General features: G+C 50.7%; 1 protein-coding gene across 2 annotated transcripts; it reads right to left on the bottom strand.

Annotated features, from left to right (window-relative positions):
• Positions 1-3,774: 3,774 nt before the first annotated feature.
• On the bottom strand, positions 3,775-19,008 carry TTI1 (TELO2 interacting protein 1). 2 transcript variants are annotated; one of them, XM_075022245.1, is made up of 7 exons: positions 16,580-19,008; positions 15,900-16,088; positions 14,975-15,123; positions 13,975-14,115; positions 12,335-12,539; positions 11,506-11,593; positions 3,775-5,328 (listed from the first exon to the last, which is right to left on the bottom strand). In XM_075022245.1, exons 1-7 carry the CDS (start codon positions 18,870-18,872, stop codon positions 5,112-5,114), a joined length of 3,282 nt encoding a protein of 1,093 aa, XP_074878346.1. In that variant the 5' UTR covers positions 18,873-19,008; the 3' UTR covers positions 3,775-5,111. The 2 variants fall into 2 exon arrangements, with proteins under 2 accessions (XP_074878346.1, XP_074878352.1); XM_075022251.1 differs by having other exon boundaries at positions 5,186-6,883.
• Between the last annotated feature and the right edge of the window lie 243 nt (positions 19,009-19,251).

Raw genomic sequence — 19,251 nt, 5'->3', positions numbered from 1 at the left:
CTCTGCACCGTGGCTGCTGGGTGCAGTGGGGAGGCTGGGTGGGCTGCTGGGGTCTGGCCCCTCTCTGTGCTGCCGGGTGCCAGCCTCGACCCCTGCTTGGGCACCCGGAGCAAAGGCTTTGTCTCCAGCCGGGTGGGAGGTCGGGGTCCCTGAAGCGGGGGTGCTGGCTGCCCCCGGGGCTGGGCTCTGCCCCATCTGTGGGAGAGGAGCTCCCAGCTTGGCCCCAGCTGCCAGGAGTCCCCCGGCTGCTTTGCAGTTTATTAATCCCCGGAGCGCTCACCTCTCGCTTTGCTGATATGGAGCGATTTGTCATGTGTTAGAGTAACAAAAGCAAAAGCCGCTGGCCCGGTGTCAGCCAGCGCTGGCGGCAGAGGAAGGGCACGGCGTGGCTGGTGACTGTGGGACGTGGCAAGAGCCACGCTCTCCTTCGCCGCTGGCTGGGGGTTTCACCTCCAAAGCCATAGTCTCAGGGAAGCAAATGGCCCAGGAGCCTGTAAACACGCAGGGTACTTTGTCAGGAGAAAATATTAAGCAGCTGCAGGACAAGGGAGCTGTTGTTGGAGATTCTGCTTTGCCACAAGCAATAACAGCCTCTGCGCCGTAGTTCTCCCCGGCAGAGCCGCGGGGGTTTGTGCTGTGCTTGGACGCTCCTCGTCAGGGAACCGTATCACTGGAGGGGGGGAAGAGAGGGAGCAGGAGGCATCGGCCACCAGCACAGTAAAAAACAGTCTACAGAGGAGGAAGAGGAAGAGCCAGAGCTGCTTTGGGGAGGGTAAAAGGCTGCAAATCATCTCAAATGGAGAGTAAACAAATTGCTGTGTGGTATAGTAATTAGCAAAACCTAGAGGCGAGCTTTAAAAATAACAGGTTTTATTAGAAGAGATTAATTTTGCTGAGTTTATAGGAAATCTTGTGAGCCGGAGTCAGAGGAGAGGACCCCAGCAGATCTGTGTGCAGGACCCAGCAGCCCTGTGGTAGTGCCGACCCCAGGGGCTGCGTGTGGGGCCGTGCCCCCAGCCCTGGGTGCCAGGGTCTCCCCAAGTTCCCGGCTGGGTTTGTGCATGGAGGAAGCAGCTGGACACGGGTTTCTGGGCTCCCCATCCCTGGGGAGGGTGGTTGGAGCAGGGTGATCCGGCTGGCAGCTCCGCTTGCTGTGCCTGGCAAGGGCCGTGCCCCCCGCGCAGCCCCTCCGGCTCTGGGGAGCAGGGGGGCAGCTGCCCGCTGCGGCCAGGTCTCCTCTGGGGCGGCGAGGGTGCTCAGCGGGCTGGAGCTGGGCACCCCTCCTGCACCCCAGGGTGCTGTCCCTGGTGCAGTCCCAGACCCCCGTGGGATGGGGGGGCTGCTCGGGCGCCTTCTCCGGGGAGGAGGGTGCGGGCAGGACAGCGGAGAAGCCCCTGGGCTCGCTTGCAAACAGGCTGAGCTTAATATGCAAGTCACTGCTGGGGAGGAACCAGCCTCATGAAAATGCCATTTCCACGCAGTCACTCTTCTGGCCATTATCCTGCTTCAGACAAAAGCAATTTACTCTGCCTGTAATAAAGCAGGGGTGATAACGAAGCTGAGAAGAGCCGTGACAGGCGGCCCTGTGACTGAGACAGGCCAGCTTCTCCTTGCTGCCTGCGCTGAACCGCTGGCTGGAGACTGTGGCCGTGGGGAAAAATCTCTGGAAGAGCCATGAACCCTGGAGAAAGCACCGGGAGAAACTGGCGCTGGGACTCCGCGGGTGTCTCGGTGCAGTCGGTTGTGCCGGAGGCCCAGCTGGGTGTTTGCAACCGGTTCCTGGGCACCGGGGCATGGACCGGTGCAGTGACCAACGCACCGACCTGCTCATCGGGCAAGGCAGGAGGGTGGGCTGGGGGAGCGGGCATCAGCCCTCCTCTGGGAAGGGGTGTCACCGGAGGGACAGAGCGGTGGGTCCTGCCCTGTCCCCGAGGGGCATGGCAGCACTGTGCCCTCGCTGCCGAAGGACCTGAGCACCCTGGTCCCTGCTGTGCCGGGGCAGTGACCCACTGCCTCCGTGCAATGCGTCCTGTCAGCCGCAGGGTGAAGTGTGGCTGCAGCCCCTGAGCCCCGTCAGCATCTTTCCAGGAGCCCGGCTTCGCACACAGCTGCAAGGGCTCCATCAGCCCCGAAACCAGACGGCTGCGTTATGGGGTCACCAGGAAGCCCATGCTGGAGCAGCAGCCCAAGGCCCCCTTCCCGATGGATGGAGCTGATTCCAGTTGCTGCTCTCCCACCCACTCTATTAGATGGGGAAGATGGCAATTAAGAGAAATCTTCTAATTCCTCTCCTGTTGTCACAGCCCTCCTGCTGTCTGTACCCTCCTGCTCAGAAACAGCAGCCACCTCCCTCGCCTGCCCCACAGTCGGGACGGAGGTGGCTGCTCTGGGCTCCGGTGTGGTGCCATGAGACCTCTGACCATGGGGGACGTCCCCCAACACTGGGGGTCTGCAGCCCCAAGATGCCGTCCGTACCCGCTGGAGACAGCTTCGCTTCCACGCCTGCCCGCGGGACCCACGGCTGCGCAGTCCCTACCAGGGCTGTTAAGAGCCTGGGAGCGGGACCTCGGGTGGCCGTGACCCGAGGGGGATGTGTGTGCATCGACAGGCGTGGGAGCAAGGACTCTGGGGTGACAGTGCTGCCCTTGAGCCCCACGCCTGTCCTCCTGCGTGGTGGTGTGCCTTGACGTGGGCGCAGGCAGGCTGGTGTCCTCGGAGCCCACCGCTGCGTTCTGCAGGGTCCCTGCGGCTGGGCAGGACGGGCTGGCTGCTGAAACCCAGGCAGGTTTGCAGGGCTGGTGCTGGGGAGGTGTTTTGCTGTGGTAGATACTGCAGATGCCGTTTGGTTTTATGCTGCTTCTTTCAGAAACATGTATAACTATTCTTCTTCTAAGCTTGCCTTGTCTCGGCAGAGGTGAACCCAGCAAGGCTGGGTTACTTCTGCTTCCCAGAGATGACCAATTCAAAGCAGCACAGAGCACGTGCAGATAAATCACTTGTCCGTCTGCAGCCCGTGACCAGCTGCTGAAGCCCGACAATAGCAGGGGTGCTTCTCGCCAGGCTGGTTTGAGGGCTGATACGGAGCTGCAGGAAGATGGCACAGGCTCCCCATAGCAAGGTTTCACTTGTACCTCCCTGGCAAGAGGCGCAGCCCATGACGAGCCCATGACAGCCCGGTACTGCTGGCTGCAGAGAGGACAGGGAGAGGCAGTGGGTGGAGAGACCAGAACAGATGGTTTGGGCAGGAGCACCGAGTGCCATCGCGGTGCTGCTGATTTGTCACGTGTGAGCTCCAGCCAGCGCTGAAGGCAAGGCAGAGACGGGTTGGATGCCGCATGTGCACCTGATGGATGAGTTTTATCAAGTGCTACAACAATCCAGAAAATTCTGCACCAACCCCAGGGGTGCTTTGGAGACCAAAGGTAATATTTCACCTTTCTGCCTCTCCTGTCTTCCCCTGTCAGATCAACTCTGAAGGGTTCCTTTGTACAAAATCCAACCCAGTGTTAAGCACTGAATATATGGTAAAAAAAGCATAAAAGGGTAAAAGCTGAACTGCAGTCCTGTCCTACCTGGTAAAAAAGCCACTGACTTGTGTCTTTCCTGGAGAAGCAACCAGGAGGAAAGCCTGAACAAAACCAGGGAGACAAGAGGAGATAGCCTCAGCTGAGGGGGGTGTGGGCATGGGTAGCAGTGCCCTTGCTTCCAACAGTTGAGATGGTGTTTGGACGCTCACCCAGGATCCCCAACAGTGATGCACAAAGCCTGTTCCATGTAACAATCAGTTTATTGCTTTGGTTTTTGCATTTCTGAGCTTTCTTACAAATCTACAGTCAAAATCTGTCCTTTTGCTTTACTAGCATAAAGCTTTCACAAGTGCCAGGAAGCAGCCTGCTGCCAGAAGTCGCTCTGGGTGAAGCTGATGAATCCAGGAGACGGCGTGGTCTGGGAGCAGCCAGGTAAAGCAGCACCTGCAGACCATCTCTGGGGACGGAGCCTGGAGGACTCGGGAGCTGGAGTACGGTACAGCAGCTTCCAGGCGAGTGGTGAGCCTGTGCCGTGTTCTGGAGGGGAGGCTCTGTGGCAGGGGCAGCAAGCAGACCCCAAAGACTAGTCGTCCTCTCCGCTCGCTGCATTGTGCTATACCTGCTCAAGCAAACTGTGGCACCACTGTGCTCACACCTAATGTCACCGCCTGCATCGTCTGACCACGTACGTACCCACCTGGGAGGCAGTACTGGGGCACAGGTAGATATTTCATCTAGTTCTCCTTGGGGTGGGTGTTAAAAATCTGAGAGGTCTAAGAAATGGCCTGTGAGAATAGCAGGCAATCTGGGAACAAGGAGGAGTCTTAAATCACTTGCAAGTTGTAAATCAGGGCTGGCCATTTTTCTAAAGAACCTCTCTCACTCAGTGGTGGGAATCAGGGAGCACAATGCATTTGGCCAGTCTCAGCAGCCAGTCTTAGCAAAATGCAGCTACAAGGAATGGCCTTGATGTTTCTAAGAGGACGTGGTGTTCTTGCCAGTAATACTGATGAGGAACTTATTGAAAATGCATTTTAACTTTTTCTGGTATTGGTTTTAAAAATAAAAGATTTTTAATGCACCCCGAACTGGATTCTCTCCCTGGGAAGGGTTAAGGCCAGAAAAAGCTTTTGTTTTGAGTTGGCAATCATTGTCCAGCTGAGAACAGGAGACAGTATCACAGTTGTGAGGAGGTCAGAGGGTGTGGAGGGTGTGCTGAAGGGGCACCACCCAAGGATTGAGTGTTGGGAAGTCATTTCTGGAAAATGACTCTTTGTACTGAAGAACTTGAAATAGATGTGTTATGACCCTTGGACTTAGCTCCAGCACCATGTGCAGAGAAGTACAAGTCTGGAGGAATCAGGGCAATGTACCCACCTCATCCTCAAACACTGTTAAAAAAAAATAAAACTTCTGCCCATGGGGAGGACATCTCAGCCAGTGCCCCAGACTGGGCAATCCTTCCTTTGCCCTCAGAACGATTCAGGGCCTGAATGATGGGATTTTTCCAGGTGAGTTCTATCCCAGCAGTTCCTTTTTTCCCCTCCCAGCTGCTGTGTAGGTCTGTCAAGGAGGAGATGCCTCTTACATGCCAGCCTGCGGCATCACACTCTCCTGCTGCTGCAGCTTCTCCAGCAGGAGCAGCACGTTGTCGGTGAACTCATTCCGCTGCCTCCCCATCCCACTTAGCTTCACAGGCCGCAGGCTGATGTGGGGGGGTTCATACTGGTGAGGGCAGCAGACCTCGTTCAGGAGGAGCCAGGTGCTGTCAGGGTCCACATGCATTAAGTGGAGGAAAACACTTTGGAAAACAGTGGGAAGAAAGGAAAGAAGAGTAAGGAGAAGGCCTTTTGATTGGCACCCAACTGGGTCATTAACAGAGAGCTATGGAAAGCTCTGATGTTGTCTGCAACCCCTGACAGCTGAACAGACTTGGAGGCTCATTAGAGCGAGCCATTAAAATGGCTCCTGTGCCCAAAAGAAGACAGTTCAGTGGTTTCACATCTACTGGCAAGTGGGAGAAAAATAGTTATTATGCTACACAAAGTTATTGACATCAAACAAGCAGCTGGTGAATAACTGACCCAGGCTTTGGTCTCAGCATCATGGGCTGATGCTGGCAAAAGCCTTTCTAAATCAGCCTGTCCCAAGCGCTGCAAAGGTGACAGCAGAGTATTGCACGTGCTACTTACATCTGGTATGTTTTGGACAATCACTCCTGCAGAGCTCTTAAAAGAAGTTGTATATGTTGTTCACCACCCTCTTTTTTTGGGGGAGTGAGGGGGTCAACCCATCTGGACTCGTCTCCCTTTTCGGAGCTGGTAAAAACAAGGGTACTTCTGGACAGCTGTCCAGGCTGGGCCACGAGTAAAGTTGAATGCTGTATTGAGGGCTTTTTGCTTATCTGAGGTCTCCCCTCATCCCAAATCCTTATTAGCTGCCTCCAAATTTCTTCCTTCTGCACAGCACCTTTCACAAAGCAGGATTTTATTTTCTTAAAAAAACAAACCCCCACCTTCATTAACAATAGAATGGAGGAAGAGAGGAATGACAACTTCCTCTAATGCTTTACTGCTGTGTTGATGGTTTTCACTTTGAATTTCAGTACCTCACCTAAGATGGGGGATTTGACTTTTGAGAATGCACTTCACACTTTTGACTCCAGCTGTGAGTTGCTGTAACAAAAATGCTGTGGAGAATCCTGCTGGAGAGCAGGAGGCTCCTAGGAGCAAAAGAGCAAATGGCTGATTTGCATGACCTACACTTACTCATTTCTTCCTGCCAGTTCTCATTGTCTGTAACCTTTGGGCTTAGCTAGGTCTGTGTCAGGGTTTAATGCACAGAAGGTGTATTAGGCTTAACCGATATTAAGTTCTCTGGTTGTGCCATGTACAAAATAAAACTAGAATTTGCAGGCTGCCCTAACAGCACTGCAAGGCCTCCTCCTGCATGGTGCTGCGTACTCTGTGCTCCCACAGAGATTATGAGTATGAAGGGTACTCAGCACTTGCCAAACTTATGGGTCAGCTTTCCCAGACCTCAGTAAATGCCTAGCCACCATCTTCAGGTCTCTAGTTTCCACTGAAATCATGGGGCCATGAGGAGAACAACAGCTGGGCAAGGTAATGAGAATTCAGATGGTAGGTCTGTCTCTGTTTCCCCAAGAAGCACAGGACAGAACTCCCCTCTCTAAAATCAAAGATCACCTGCTACGAAAGCCACACAAAATCCAGACTTGATGCTGTCAAAACTTTTCCCTGAAGAACTTTGATCCCTCAAGTGAGCTTGCTTCCTCTGCAGGCAGAAATCCCTTTTAGAAGCTCTACTCTGAAAGCAAGTGCAGTGCCATGGGTAACCTGAAAAAGCACAGAAATGAGATGGAGGCACTAGAAAGCGCTCTCACCTCTTCACAAGGATCTTGTGACTGTATTACTTGCTACTTCATGAGTAGCCAAAGTTGTTGCTTTTGCCTGCCTGCCATTAACCATTTGCCTGTCTCTCAGTGCAGGTCTCTGAACAGCCATTAGGAAAGATGTTGTCAGTGCAAGCTGTTGGCAGTGTCCCCTCCTCAAAGTGCTTGCAGTGCCTATCTGTCTGCTCCAGAGGAACCCTGTGTGAACGTGCTCCAAAGCGATAGCTGTGCTTGGCAACAACTGCATCGTCAATGTGCCTTCTTTCTGGGGGACAGCCAGAGGCAGGTGAGCTCACGGGGCTCTCCGCTCCCCTGGCTTTGTTACTGCTACTCTGCTGACTGGAAAAGGGAGGACTGGCTGGACCCGAGCGCCAGCCTCCCGGGTGCCAGACTGAGTAAAGTGCAGGCAGGCTCGCTGGGGCAGGGTCTAGAGCTTGCACCTGCTGACATCCCTGCACCAGTTCTCCCAGCCCTGCCGGCTGCCAGTGCTCTCCTGGTGCTCGCTTGGCCATGACAGTACGAGCGTGCAGCTGTCTGCCTGCCAGCAAACAGCAGGTCCCAGTGGTTTCCCCTAGCTTTATGATGGGCTGCTGCTGGTGGGCAGCTGCACAGAAATAATCCTCGCTCCTTATGGCTGGGGTGGATAGGATGGGGTGAGAAAGATGAATCATTGCGAAGTAAACATGGGAACAGGCAATACTATTCAGCTGACTTCTGCTTCTTCAGCACATGCACTACTTTACCTCTTATATGCACAGCAAAGATACTCTGCTCTCCAACCTCTTCCCAATCAGCTGCTCTGGCGAGAGCAACCCTCAAGAGATTAGCTGGTCCCTGGAGAACTCCACTGCCTCTTGTGCCCGTAATGGCCTGAGGGTGTGATTATCTCCTGATAACCTGGAGTGCTGTGCGGCTTAAAGAACAACTTGACTTTTACATTTTCAAACTAACTCTGGGGTAGTTTCTAAGCAACCTGTTTCCATGGCAAAGAATCCTGGGGTTAATCCAGGTTTGTTTTCTGTTGTTGCCTTTTTTTTTTTTACTTAAATATAATTTTATTGAATTTTGCCTTGTGCAGGTGGCTGTTTTAGTGTACTTCAGCCCAGCTTGTGAATGACAGCTGTCAATAAGTATCCAATAAACTACACAATCAAACCAAAAGAGGTATGCTCCATAATCAACTTTGGTATCTAAAAAGGTCCAAAAATAGCTCATATTTGTTCCAGTTATGCTAAACAACTTATTCTACTAGCAAAGAGCAGAATTTGGCTATTCTGTTACCTTGTCTTTTCCCAAGCTCTAAGCAAAGCCACGGCACAGTGAGCAGGCTGGCAAAAGGACAAGTCTTTCTGGCTTTTGTATCTCTGCTGAATGTTTAACTGATACAGTTCACCACAGACTTCAGTAAGAACTGGGGAAATTATTTCTGCATCCTGGAAAAAACTCCATTCCTATCCAGACTGCTGACTGAAAGGTCAAATGGTAAACTTCACAGGCTATAAACATTTATTAGGAATTAAGTATAAATTTCAAAACAGTCACTTCAAATGAAAAAATGCAGAACTACTTGTGAAGTGTTGACACAGGCCAATGACAATTTCTTAATTTCTTTTCCTTCAGAGTTTTTTTTTCCCTGGAGTGAAAAGCTTGTCAGGGACGATGCAACTTAATAAACTGATGAGAAGCTCAGATTTACATATTATGACTTTCAGTTTACACCATCTTCCCCCCTGCCTTGTTCCTAATCCTTGAGCCCCACACCACCACCCCTTAGCTGTTCAAGTGTTTCTGGTCACTTTACCTGCAGTGGCACTACCTTATTTTCAATGAAAGCAAAGACATATTTAGTGTTCCCTGGCTTTCCCAAACTCTTTTTCAGTAGGTTTTGAGGTTTTTTTGTTGGTGGTTTTGTTTTTGGTTTTTTTTTTTAAGCTTTGGATAATATTCCTCTCCTGGAATATTCCCAGCAGTCATCTTATAATAAAGCCTATTGTCCCATTTTTTCTTCCTCAGATTTTTTTTTTTTTCCCCCAGCATCTATTTTTGCCTGTTGAGTATTGCATGAAGCTGCAGTTACAAAATTCACTTACTCCCACTGGTTTATCTAATAAAACTACAGCGTCCCATAAATGGGATTAAGCAGCCTCCTTGGGGCATGGTAACATTCCTGGACAACAGCCAAAACTCCCTTTTTTTTTTGTGTGTGTGTGTCCACACCTTAGCCAAAAATTCCTGCTTAGCCCTTCCCACACCTACAGAGTCCTCACTTAGTCAGTGCAGGGAGTTATTGGTGCTACAACTGACTTTGTAAGACCTAACCTTGTTCTTGGCAGGTCACAACTCATGAGTTGAATAAGAATCCAAAAGGCTGAGCAAAGGCCAGTTAGTATAAATCAACATGGCAAGCTGATTCCAAACATCTTTTTACCTTGTATGATTTCTGCAGTGATAAAGCTGAGTTATGTGACGTATGTTGGCACTCAGGCTGTGGCTAAGATTAGTTCTGGTCTATCTGTTTTTAGAAGCATTTAAAATGCAGAATTTTTCATGTATCAGGCTGATAACATTGCCCTTGTCTAGATGGAAAGGGCCTTACATGTGACAACCTGTGTCAGTTTGCAGGATTACTTTCAGGCACATGCAGAGCAAGAAAAAGGACTGGAGCTTACAGGTCTCTGGTAGTTAAGCAGCCGGAGAAAGGAAACTGAAGCATGGTAGAGAAGTGATTCTTATCCTGGTGCTGGAGCCAATTGTTATGGTACAAACTAATTTTGACTTTTCCAAGCTGAAACCTCTTATCATGTGTACTATAGTTAAAAGTGATTGATATATGTTTAACTCTGATCCATCTGGGCTCCAAGATCAGGGATCAGACAGGACTAAACTAAAAAAAAAAAAAAAACAAAAGGAAAAAAAGGAAAACTACAAGTGCTGCCATATGGATAGTTAACATCAGGCCAGACATGATGCATGCCTCAGTGCATATATGTGTCTGGTCAACAGAGCTACACATGAGAAAGCTGTTCACAGAAGACCTTGCTTTGTTCAGTGAAATATGTAATGTATGGTGCATCAAGGGCATGGGGGGAGCGGTGTAATGTGGTATTTCTCCCTTAAAATAGAATAAAAATAATATACAGGAGAAAAATGTTACTTGCCCTGAACTTTGCTGCCCTTTTCCTCCAACAACAGTGAGGTTGCTTCATAATATAGCTTCTATCATATCATAGGGCTAATTCAGTATTTCCCCCCACCCCTGCTGTGGGGGGAAATTGCACAGCTTTTCAGACTGTTTTGTTAATGATTTAAAAGCTTAAGATTCCAAATATCTAGATAAACCCTGGTGTTCTGCTTTCCATTCCAGCATTGCTTACACAGATGAACGCTTCATTGTATTAAGGTATGCAAGCCTACAGTGAAGAACCCCTTTGCAGAACAAATGCTGCTGAAGCCTGCTGCGATGCAATAAAAGCCACTAAGGTAAAAATAAACCTACTCTCACCAGTGCAGGAATCCAAACAAAGGTACGGCTACAGCTTCTGAGAGCGTTCTCCCTCTAAACTGCTGCCCAGCCACACAAAAGCCCTTCACCCCCTGGACCCCCCTGGGAGGCCTGCGCTCAGGTGAAAGGGAACAGGCAGCTCTTCCCTGTTCAACAGCCTGCCCTCTGAAATCCGCAGTGCCTGCTGAACCTGCTCACCGCTGGCTTCCTCTCCCCTCAGGGGAGGGCAAGGTTGGCCTTACAGAAAGAGGGGGGCTTTTACCCCTGTCCTTCAGCAGAGACAGAGGTGCACAGCTTTCTTATTCACTTTCCATGTTCTGTAACTGGACTCGTTTCGTCTCCTGAAATCTCTGGCCTTGTTTCCAGGTGACAACATATGACAATAGTGATTTCTTATCCTGACAGCAGGAACGCGCTGAGCAGGATTTTGTACACCAAGCAGCAAAGTATGTCTGTCAACACTTCATAGAGCTGATGTGTGTTCACCTAAACTGTTTGTGCTCTTTTAATGTCTCCCAGCCTTCTCAGAGCAAGACTGGTGCCAAGACTGACAGCTTCCCAGACAAACTCTGGTCCACCTAGCAGAGCCTGGGTTGACGTGATCACAGGGGCCCAGGGAAAATGGAAGGATAACAGAAGTAAATCCCCCAGCGTGCAGAAGGTATTAAGTGATAAAATACATAGGAATGTCTGGCACATCCTCTTGCATAGCTGTCTCTGCAGTTTTATGCCACCAGTGGGCCAAGACCCCTAAGTATTCTAGCATAGGAGGCAGTTAGAAAAAAAGCAAGTATCAGATCTTTCCCCTCTGTCCCCAAATGCACTGCAAGGTAATCTGAAAGTCAACTGTAACTTGTGGGCAAGCTAACCTCTCTAGCTAATTTTGGGTAGTAAATGATACTTCACCAGAGAAAGGAGTTAACTTCCATTAGAGACCCTTTTTGTACAGGACTCAAACCTGCCAGAGGGAGGAACGGGAAAGGTGCAAGAGGAAAGGGGTTACCATGCTCCCTCTGTCCCACATTATTTGTACACCTGATACACCTGCATTTAAGAGACATTACCTCTGGGCAGCTTCTTGCAATTTCATGGGTTGCTTGGCACTGAGGTAAATCAGGCAGGCATCTGCCACTTTATTCAGGTCACTCTCACCTGCAGAAATGGAACAGAAAAGAAGGGTAGGAGGTAACCTACTCCGTGGCTGCTGCTTAACAGAACCAGCTCTAAATTGGCAGCAAGAGGCTTCTGAGCCTTTGAACTGTCTGACCCAGAACTCTTCTGACCTCACCTCTTAAGCATCTTGCTGCAAAGCTGGGAAAGCAATCAAGGGCATTGAGAGAGGAAAAGAGCAACTAGCCAGCAAACCTTCTCCCTCATCAAAGTCAGCTCCAGAAATTTAACCTAGGAGAATTTTAGAGAGTTTCATTCAGTAGAAGAATGTGCTGTGCTGCATTTAAAGGGTCACCCAGAGAGATGCCTCAAAATGGAACCAGGCAAGTTAGCCAGAAGTCTTATCTGGGCTCCAGTTCTTCAGTTAATTAAGAACAAAGCACGGCCCAACAGGCCTAGCTGCAGCAACCCAGGCACTCCACTCTATACCCACTTCTCATGCACAAGTGAGATGAGCAGTTAGATTCTGCAAAGTGCTGGAAATCTCTCCCATTTGCCTCTTGGGGAGTAAAGAGCAACAGCCCCTCTTTACAGAGCTCTGAAAGAGGACAGATTAAGGCCCAGCAAGACCTGAATGGGATGAGGCTGGAGAAGATCAGGAAATCAGTTCCATGGGAAAGCAGAAGGGCAAGAAGCAAGTGCAGGCCTGGTCAGTTGAGATGAAAAGAGAAGAGGTAAGTCCAGCAGAGATCTCGTACAACCTATACTTTCCCTGGTACTCACCCATGTCCAACTTCTCGCACAGAGAACCCAGTCCCTGCAACACAGCCAGCTGCAACTTGAAGGCAAGCGTGTGGTTGTACACAGGCCCAGCTCTGGCACTTGCTGGGGCTTGGCTGAGGAGGGAACTGGTCAGCTTAGGCAGGACATCTTTGGAGAATCTCTGCCTCAGAAAGTCCCCACACTTTTGAGCCAGGGTACACAGCACCTAGTGAAGAAATGTCAGTTACTGGAGGCTAAGTGCACTTACAGGTCTGGGAGGAGCTCAGCAATCTGCACCAGCTTGGGCGATAAGGCATTTGTTCTGCCTTGATAATTTTTTTGCAGCTGAGAGCAATATGACCATACCTGCTACAGTTTCCCATAACGAACAGAAGGTGAATGCTCGATCGACAGGCCGACTGACCTGCACCCAGCTCTTCAGTTTCACATGGCTAACCTTCTGGGACTGCCCTTCTCTCATTAGCACAGTAAAGGTAAGAGTAGCTTGTGAAGCCTTATTCAGAATTGCTGGAGGAGTCTCTGATGGAAAATGCCATTAAAATACAAATCACCTTTGTGGTGGAAACAGTCCATCTTTACAACCATGCCAACGAATGGAAAGGCCAACTGGCTACAGCATAGGGCACCCAGCACTACTGGTGTGCGCCCAGGATAAAAACCAAAGTGGCTTAGAGAATGGCCTTAAATGCATATAAAAATGAAGGGGAGATCCATGGGGCCAACCCACATGGCCAGAACACTGTTCTCTCTTGGAACTTCACTAAGCTTGTGGTCTCAGTGTGCAGGACTGAGATGCTGGTTATGTTGTGTTTGGCTTACACTGACACTAGGCTTCCTGTCCTGAGATTTAGGAAGGAAGACACTCCTGGGGGATTTCTTATAACAAAACCAAAACTCAGTGCTAATTGTAATGGTCCCTTGAACTTTTCAAGAGCTAATTATTTTTTGTGTAGCGATCTCTCCCTTCTTTTAGGGCAGGCACATGGGAGGTATTGCTACTCTGAAATTCTATGGCTTCCTGAATTTGGCAAATCAAAACTCTCCTTTTATTCACACTGAAGGATTCTAAAATGAATCTCATTCTGCACAGCAGAGGAAGCCCTGTGAAACCCTGGGGCTGGCAACCTCTGGAAACATGCTTTATTGTCTAACTTGTGAGTCAGGAAGAGAATGCGGTCAGCTGACATGGTCAGGAGCTCTTTAATAATGTTATTATGAGGCTAAGTCTTTGCTTAACCTCTCCCCTCCCCTGCAAATGCCTCAATCATGAAACAATTCCTTCGCTTCAGTTTAAGACTTACAAAGGGGGGGTGCTGAGACTGTGGCTCCAGCAAGGGCAAGTTGCACTATATGGTGCCTCTGACAGCTGCTTAGACTGTAAAAGAACCGTTTTCCGCTTCCCTGCAATAATCACTAAATTGCTCTTTCCCCCAGGAACAGTGTCAAGGTTTTATCTGCGGACAAGCTGCAGTGGGAGTGGTACAAGCCTACTCACTGCAGGGTGGTGACCCTGTGTTCCAAACCATGTTTCAAAATCACTCCACAAGCTTAGTGCTTCTCTCACAAGCCACAGCAATGCCTGAGCCACTTGCCTTCTAAGCACCAGCTTGAAGGCTGTTGGCAGAGATTTGCTGCTGTACCTTGAAGGCTCTGAGCACTGCCAGAGGGTCATCACTAATCAGCCGGGTGACGAGAGCTGGCCAGACACGATGAGCCATGGGAAGCAGATGGTTTCCATGAGGATGCAGCACAGTTACGCAGAGCTCTAGCACATCCAGGACCTGGGCAGGAGGGGTAGGTAACAGACTTTCAGAGCGCCGCAGCACCAGGCATTCAGGTGGATCCGCAGTGTCACGCCGGGGAGCCAGGAGAAAGGAGGGTTTTAATATAAAAGGGTATGGTTTTAGCTTGGCATGAACTGGGATAACTGAACAGTGCACAGAGCACAGGCCCATTTGGAAAGGGACAAGTTGCACAGTGACATAACTGGCTGGGCTACAGAGCCGCGCTGGAACCAGGGCATGATTCCTGGCCCGATCCTGCAGGCTGAGCTGTGTGTGCACTAGGACCCTACCGCTCCTGTGGCATGGCAGCAGGATCACCTGGTAGGGCTGGGGCCTCTGTGGTAAGAATCTGGGTTATGCCTCACTGCTGCATTTTCTGTCTTGCTTTGCAGTTTAAAAGGAGGCCACCTTCAAAGGATTTTCATAATTTAAAAAAAAAAACCACAGGCTTTTAGCCCTGCTTATCATCACCCCAGGAACTTCAAAAATGTTCATCAGCCTGTGCACTACAGTCTGAGGAAGGGGGATGGGAAGCCTAGATGGGAGAAAGATGCTTCTGCTTCCTCCACCAAAGGCTGAGGCACAAGATTTGACTATCTCAAGCATCAAGGGAAGATGCCTCATACAAAGCCACCCTTAAGGTTCTGTTCAGCCTGGCTGCCATTCCTAAACCAGACTACTCCCAGAAAACCGTCTCACTTTCTCTTGCTAGACGTGGAGGGTCTGTCCTGAATGAGCATATGGCAGCACTAACCTCGTTACGGTGGGAAGCCCAACATGCATCATGCACACGTTGACAAACTACCGGCCCCCTTCGTGGGCACCACCTGTCCCCTCAAAGCTGGCATTTACTAACCTTCAGCCGCACTCGGAGGTTCCCATCAGACAGCAAGTGGATGCACCTCTCCATCACATCTTTGGCCAGTTGAGCATGGCTTGGCAGTGGTGTTTCTCCTTCTGTGTCAGAGTTGTTTGGCTCCGGCTCAGCAAGGGGGAGAACCTCATCTGGGAGACAAAACCATTACTGAAGCCATGAAAATGACTTGGAAGTCCTGGGAGATCACAATACCCACCCACAACTACTCTGCAAATTCTCAGATGAGGCCTTTGGCATTTTTTAACATATTTAGATACAGTGAAGTCTATGCTTGAGTTCTGCTAAGAGTGTGGGACAGGGAAGGTTTGCTTTCTTTACCGGACAATGCAGTTGGTCTGACATTTGCAGTCTCCCCTCACCATGGACTTATTTCCCATTGATTTTTATTAAAAATGAAAAGCCTGGGTATTTAAAGGTGAAGTATTTAAAGGTCAGGATTGCAGCATAGCCCAGTAAAGACTAAAAAGCTCCTTGTATGAATGTCTGCAGGGCCTGCCAAGGCCAAGTGAGAAGGGAGTGGTGGCATCATTAGCCAGGAGAAAATGGTACAGAGATTCCCAAGGGAGGGTGAGGAAAATGGTGTAGGATCCTGGAAAGAGGAAACTAGGTCCTGAACCCAAATGACCTGTTATGAGGTAAGGAAAAACAGAGTGTGCTTGTGTCTTAGAGCTAGACAAGCCTTGATCTGCAAGCATTTCACTCCCCGCCATGCACAGAACAAAGCAAGAACACCCAGCAGCACCTTACATGAGCTAAGGTCAGCTCAAAGCAGACATGAGACTGTCAGGAGCGTACTAGGCTTTCAGTCTGGTCCCAAGTCCCCCATCTGACAAAAGGAAACATCAGAGGTCCCTGTCTTTCTCCAAGCTGAACATACTCTTCTCCAGTCACGCACAGTACTGACCTGCCTCCTCATCCCCTGTGTCAGGAAGATTGCCCTCTGCGATCTGCTTCTGTCTGACATAGTCAAGGAAGAATTGTTCCACTTCTTGCCTTGTCACCACCTGCTGCCCCTGGGACAAAGTCCCCCTCCACCACTCGGGAGTCTGCCTTTGTTGGTGTTCCTCACTGCAGGACGATCCAAACCACTGGACTGCAAAAGAAGAACTGATACATCACTACGCAATCACGATCCTCTCCTGCAAGTCAGTAAGGTACCATGGATTCCTTGAGCGATGAACGTGACTCTCAAGTCTCATGGGACTGAACTACGGAATCCGGCACCTGCTGTCACATCACCGTGACCTCCCTGATGGTATGAGAATGTTGAAACCCCGATATAAAAAGGAATACACTCCATGTGCTTCTACAGAACATTTATGGGAGCAGTAAATCCATCTTTTCTCAATCACTAAAGGCCGTGTTCCTGCAAGTCACCAGGCCACACAAACAGAAACTGGTTGTGGAGAGGGGAAGCTATTGGTGATCTTTGCTTGAGAGCTGGCCCACCAAGCAAAGTAAAGTTGCCATCATGCTGCAGTACCTCAGCTACTTGAAATCTCCCACAGCAAGTCAAAAGATCAAAGACAATTACCCTTAGTTACAGTAAGACTGAATTATGCAAAATAAACATCATTTAGATACCTAAAGCTGTCATTACTGAGTGGAGGACCCTGAGGAAGGTGGAAGCCTGGTTATTGTAAGACTGATCTAGCGCAGACAGGACATCTTGGATAACGTCTTCTACCAGTGGCAGCAAGCTGGCATCTGAATGCCTCAGCATAGTGTCCAGGACCTGGGAAGCATGTGGCTGATGTGCCAGCTGGCGCAAATTCAGGGAAATCCCATTCACCAGATAGTCAGAATTCTCATTAATCAAACACTGCAAGGAGTCATAACTGCAGGCCTTGCATATGTCTACCAGTGTCCCCAGTGCCGTCTCACTGATGAGCAGAGTCTTGTCACCAGCCTTTTCCAACACAGGGTAGAGAGCTGACAGCAGAAGCAACCGGAACTCTTTCCCAAGGACAGCAGCGAAGCAGCCGACACCTTCCAGCTGGATGCAGATCTGCCAGATGTTGCTGTTCATGGTGTGGGTCGTTACGTGCGGCTCTGGGGATGGAAGGAGAACGCTGCTGCGTGCACCTCCTGGATGGGCAGTAAGTCCTGAATGTTGCACAGAGTGCTCATGGCTGATTTCTTCTGTATCAATGCTAGTGATCAAATACCAGTTTGCCTGGTCTGTGTACTCATCAAGAATGGACATTACGGACCCTTTGAGATCATCCACATTCAGTGAAACTTCCCTCTCCTGAAGGACATCCACTCCTACTCCAGCAGCTCCTGCAATCAGCTCATTGAGGACCATCGCTGCCTGCTTTCGGTACATGCCAGATTCACCGTAGAGCCCCATGAAATGATCCACAAGCAAATAGAGGTTCCCATAGTAGCCAAGAACACGACAAACTTGCTGAAGGAGCTGGAAAATTTTCTCCTCCGTGAAGAAGCGGAAGTATTTCTTCTGACATCTGCCTTTCTGCGCACCATGCTGCAAGGAGCCCGAAGGTCCGCATACACCCTCACAGCGTCTGTCTTCCACTATCTTCACATCTGTCACATCCAGCTCCAGAACTTGCATCAGTGCTTTGGACAGTCGGTGGAGGTGGGATATGGAGTTGAGGACAATGTTAATCTTGGGGCCTAGCAGCTTCAGATAACCGAGCAACAAGCTCAAAGTGGAAACCTTGCCCGTGTCATCCTGAGAGTTCATCAGGCGAGGAAGAGCTGTGGCAAGGGAATGGAGGTTCTCAGAGAGGACATCAGCAAGAGCCCTGTTCTGTGCTACTATCCTCTGCTCTGCAATGCCTTGCAGAACCTCCTTACACCTGCTCTGGACTTCGCTGTTTTCATCGTTCACTAGCCCTACCAAGGCCTTTAAAAGATGACTGAACGAGTCGACCAGCGACTGACTGCAGTTCCTCAGTAAGTGGTGGACCAGTTCCACCAGCTCCAGTCTCACTTTCCAGTGGGGGTGAACTGAAGAAAATTCAACCATTTTATGCAGGAGGAGAGAGAGTTTTTCAGCAGTACTTTTACTCCAGTCAGGTCCTCTATGGACCATTAATTCTGATATTCTGCTTTCTTCCACTGGCAGCTTTTCTTTATTCTTTGCAATTCTGGCTAGCTGCACATCAGCCATTACCAAGCCAACAATCAGATAAAAGAGTCTGATGGCAGAAACGGTGGATTTGTGACCTTGTTTGATGTCTCCAGTAATAACCCGAGACAGCGTAATGGAAATCCCAGGCAGAAAAGAAGCAAACAAATCCCCACATTGCTGTGCCTCATCTTCATCTAGGTGTCGATGCTCCTGGCAGTCGCACTGCAGAACTAGGACCTGTAAGCACTTCAAAGCAGAGATCTTAATTTGCTTTGCTTTTTCTTGCTCTGCTAGGCCCAGGAGCAAAGATACAGCAAATCCTAAGAGAGGAAGGGTGGAAGGTTGATACAGAGACCAGATAACATCCCCATAAGCTGAGTGCATCAGGGTGTAGAGTGCATGGATTACAGCCAGCTTTAACTCTTCTGACAGCGGGACTGGGTTGCTTGAGCTAGAAGGGGGAGAGAGGCAGGTACAGAGCTCAGAAAAAAGCTCCTGCAGGAGATCCTGCTTCTTCACACACGTTGCCGCCAGCACGGAGGAGATGCACTGCACCACGCTCTGCACCAGGCGCTCCTGCTTGGGCCCCGGCACCTTCAGGGCAAAGCGCAGAGGGAAGAGGACGTACTCCTGCAGCTCCTGCAGGGCCGAGGCGCTGACGGCTGCCAGGTGGGCCTGCAGGCAGGCCACGTTCTCCATGGTCTGCGCCCTCGTCAGCTGCACGCAGGCGGGGCGCAGGGCCCCGAAGGCCTCCTGGGGGGTGTCGAAGACGGCCATGCTGGGGCGCCGGCGGGAGGGCGGCAGCAGCAGCTGAGGGGAGGCGAGGGGGGGGAACCGCCGGGGGCTGTCACGGCAGCGGCCCGGGGCGGCCCCTGAGGGCCGGCGCGCCTACCTGCTCCCGCAGCGGAGCGGCCGCGTGCCGGAAGTGACGTGCGGGTCGCCGGGCCCGCCAGCGCGACAAAAAGCGCCCGCCGGCGCGCTGCGGGCGGAGAGCTGTGAGAAAAGTCGCGGGCGCCCGCGATGCGCATGCGCCTCCCGTGGCGCCTTGGCGGCCCGCGGCGACGCGGCCGCGCATGCGCTGTACTTCCATCTCCCCCCCGCCCCGCCCCGCCCGGCGTGCGCGGTCTGTGCCGGGCGTAGCGGTTCGCCGCGTCTC

The sequence above is a fragment of the Buteo buteo genome, chromosome 2, assembly GCF_964188355.1.
Source record: "Buteo buteo chromosome 2, bButBut1.hap1.1, whole genome shotgun sequence".
NCBI lineage: Eukaryota > Metazoa > Chordata > Aves > Accipitriformes > Accipitridae > Buteo > Buteo buteo.
Note: the sequence above shows the minus strand (reverse complement) of the source record. Positions and strands in the feature narration are given on the sequence as shown.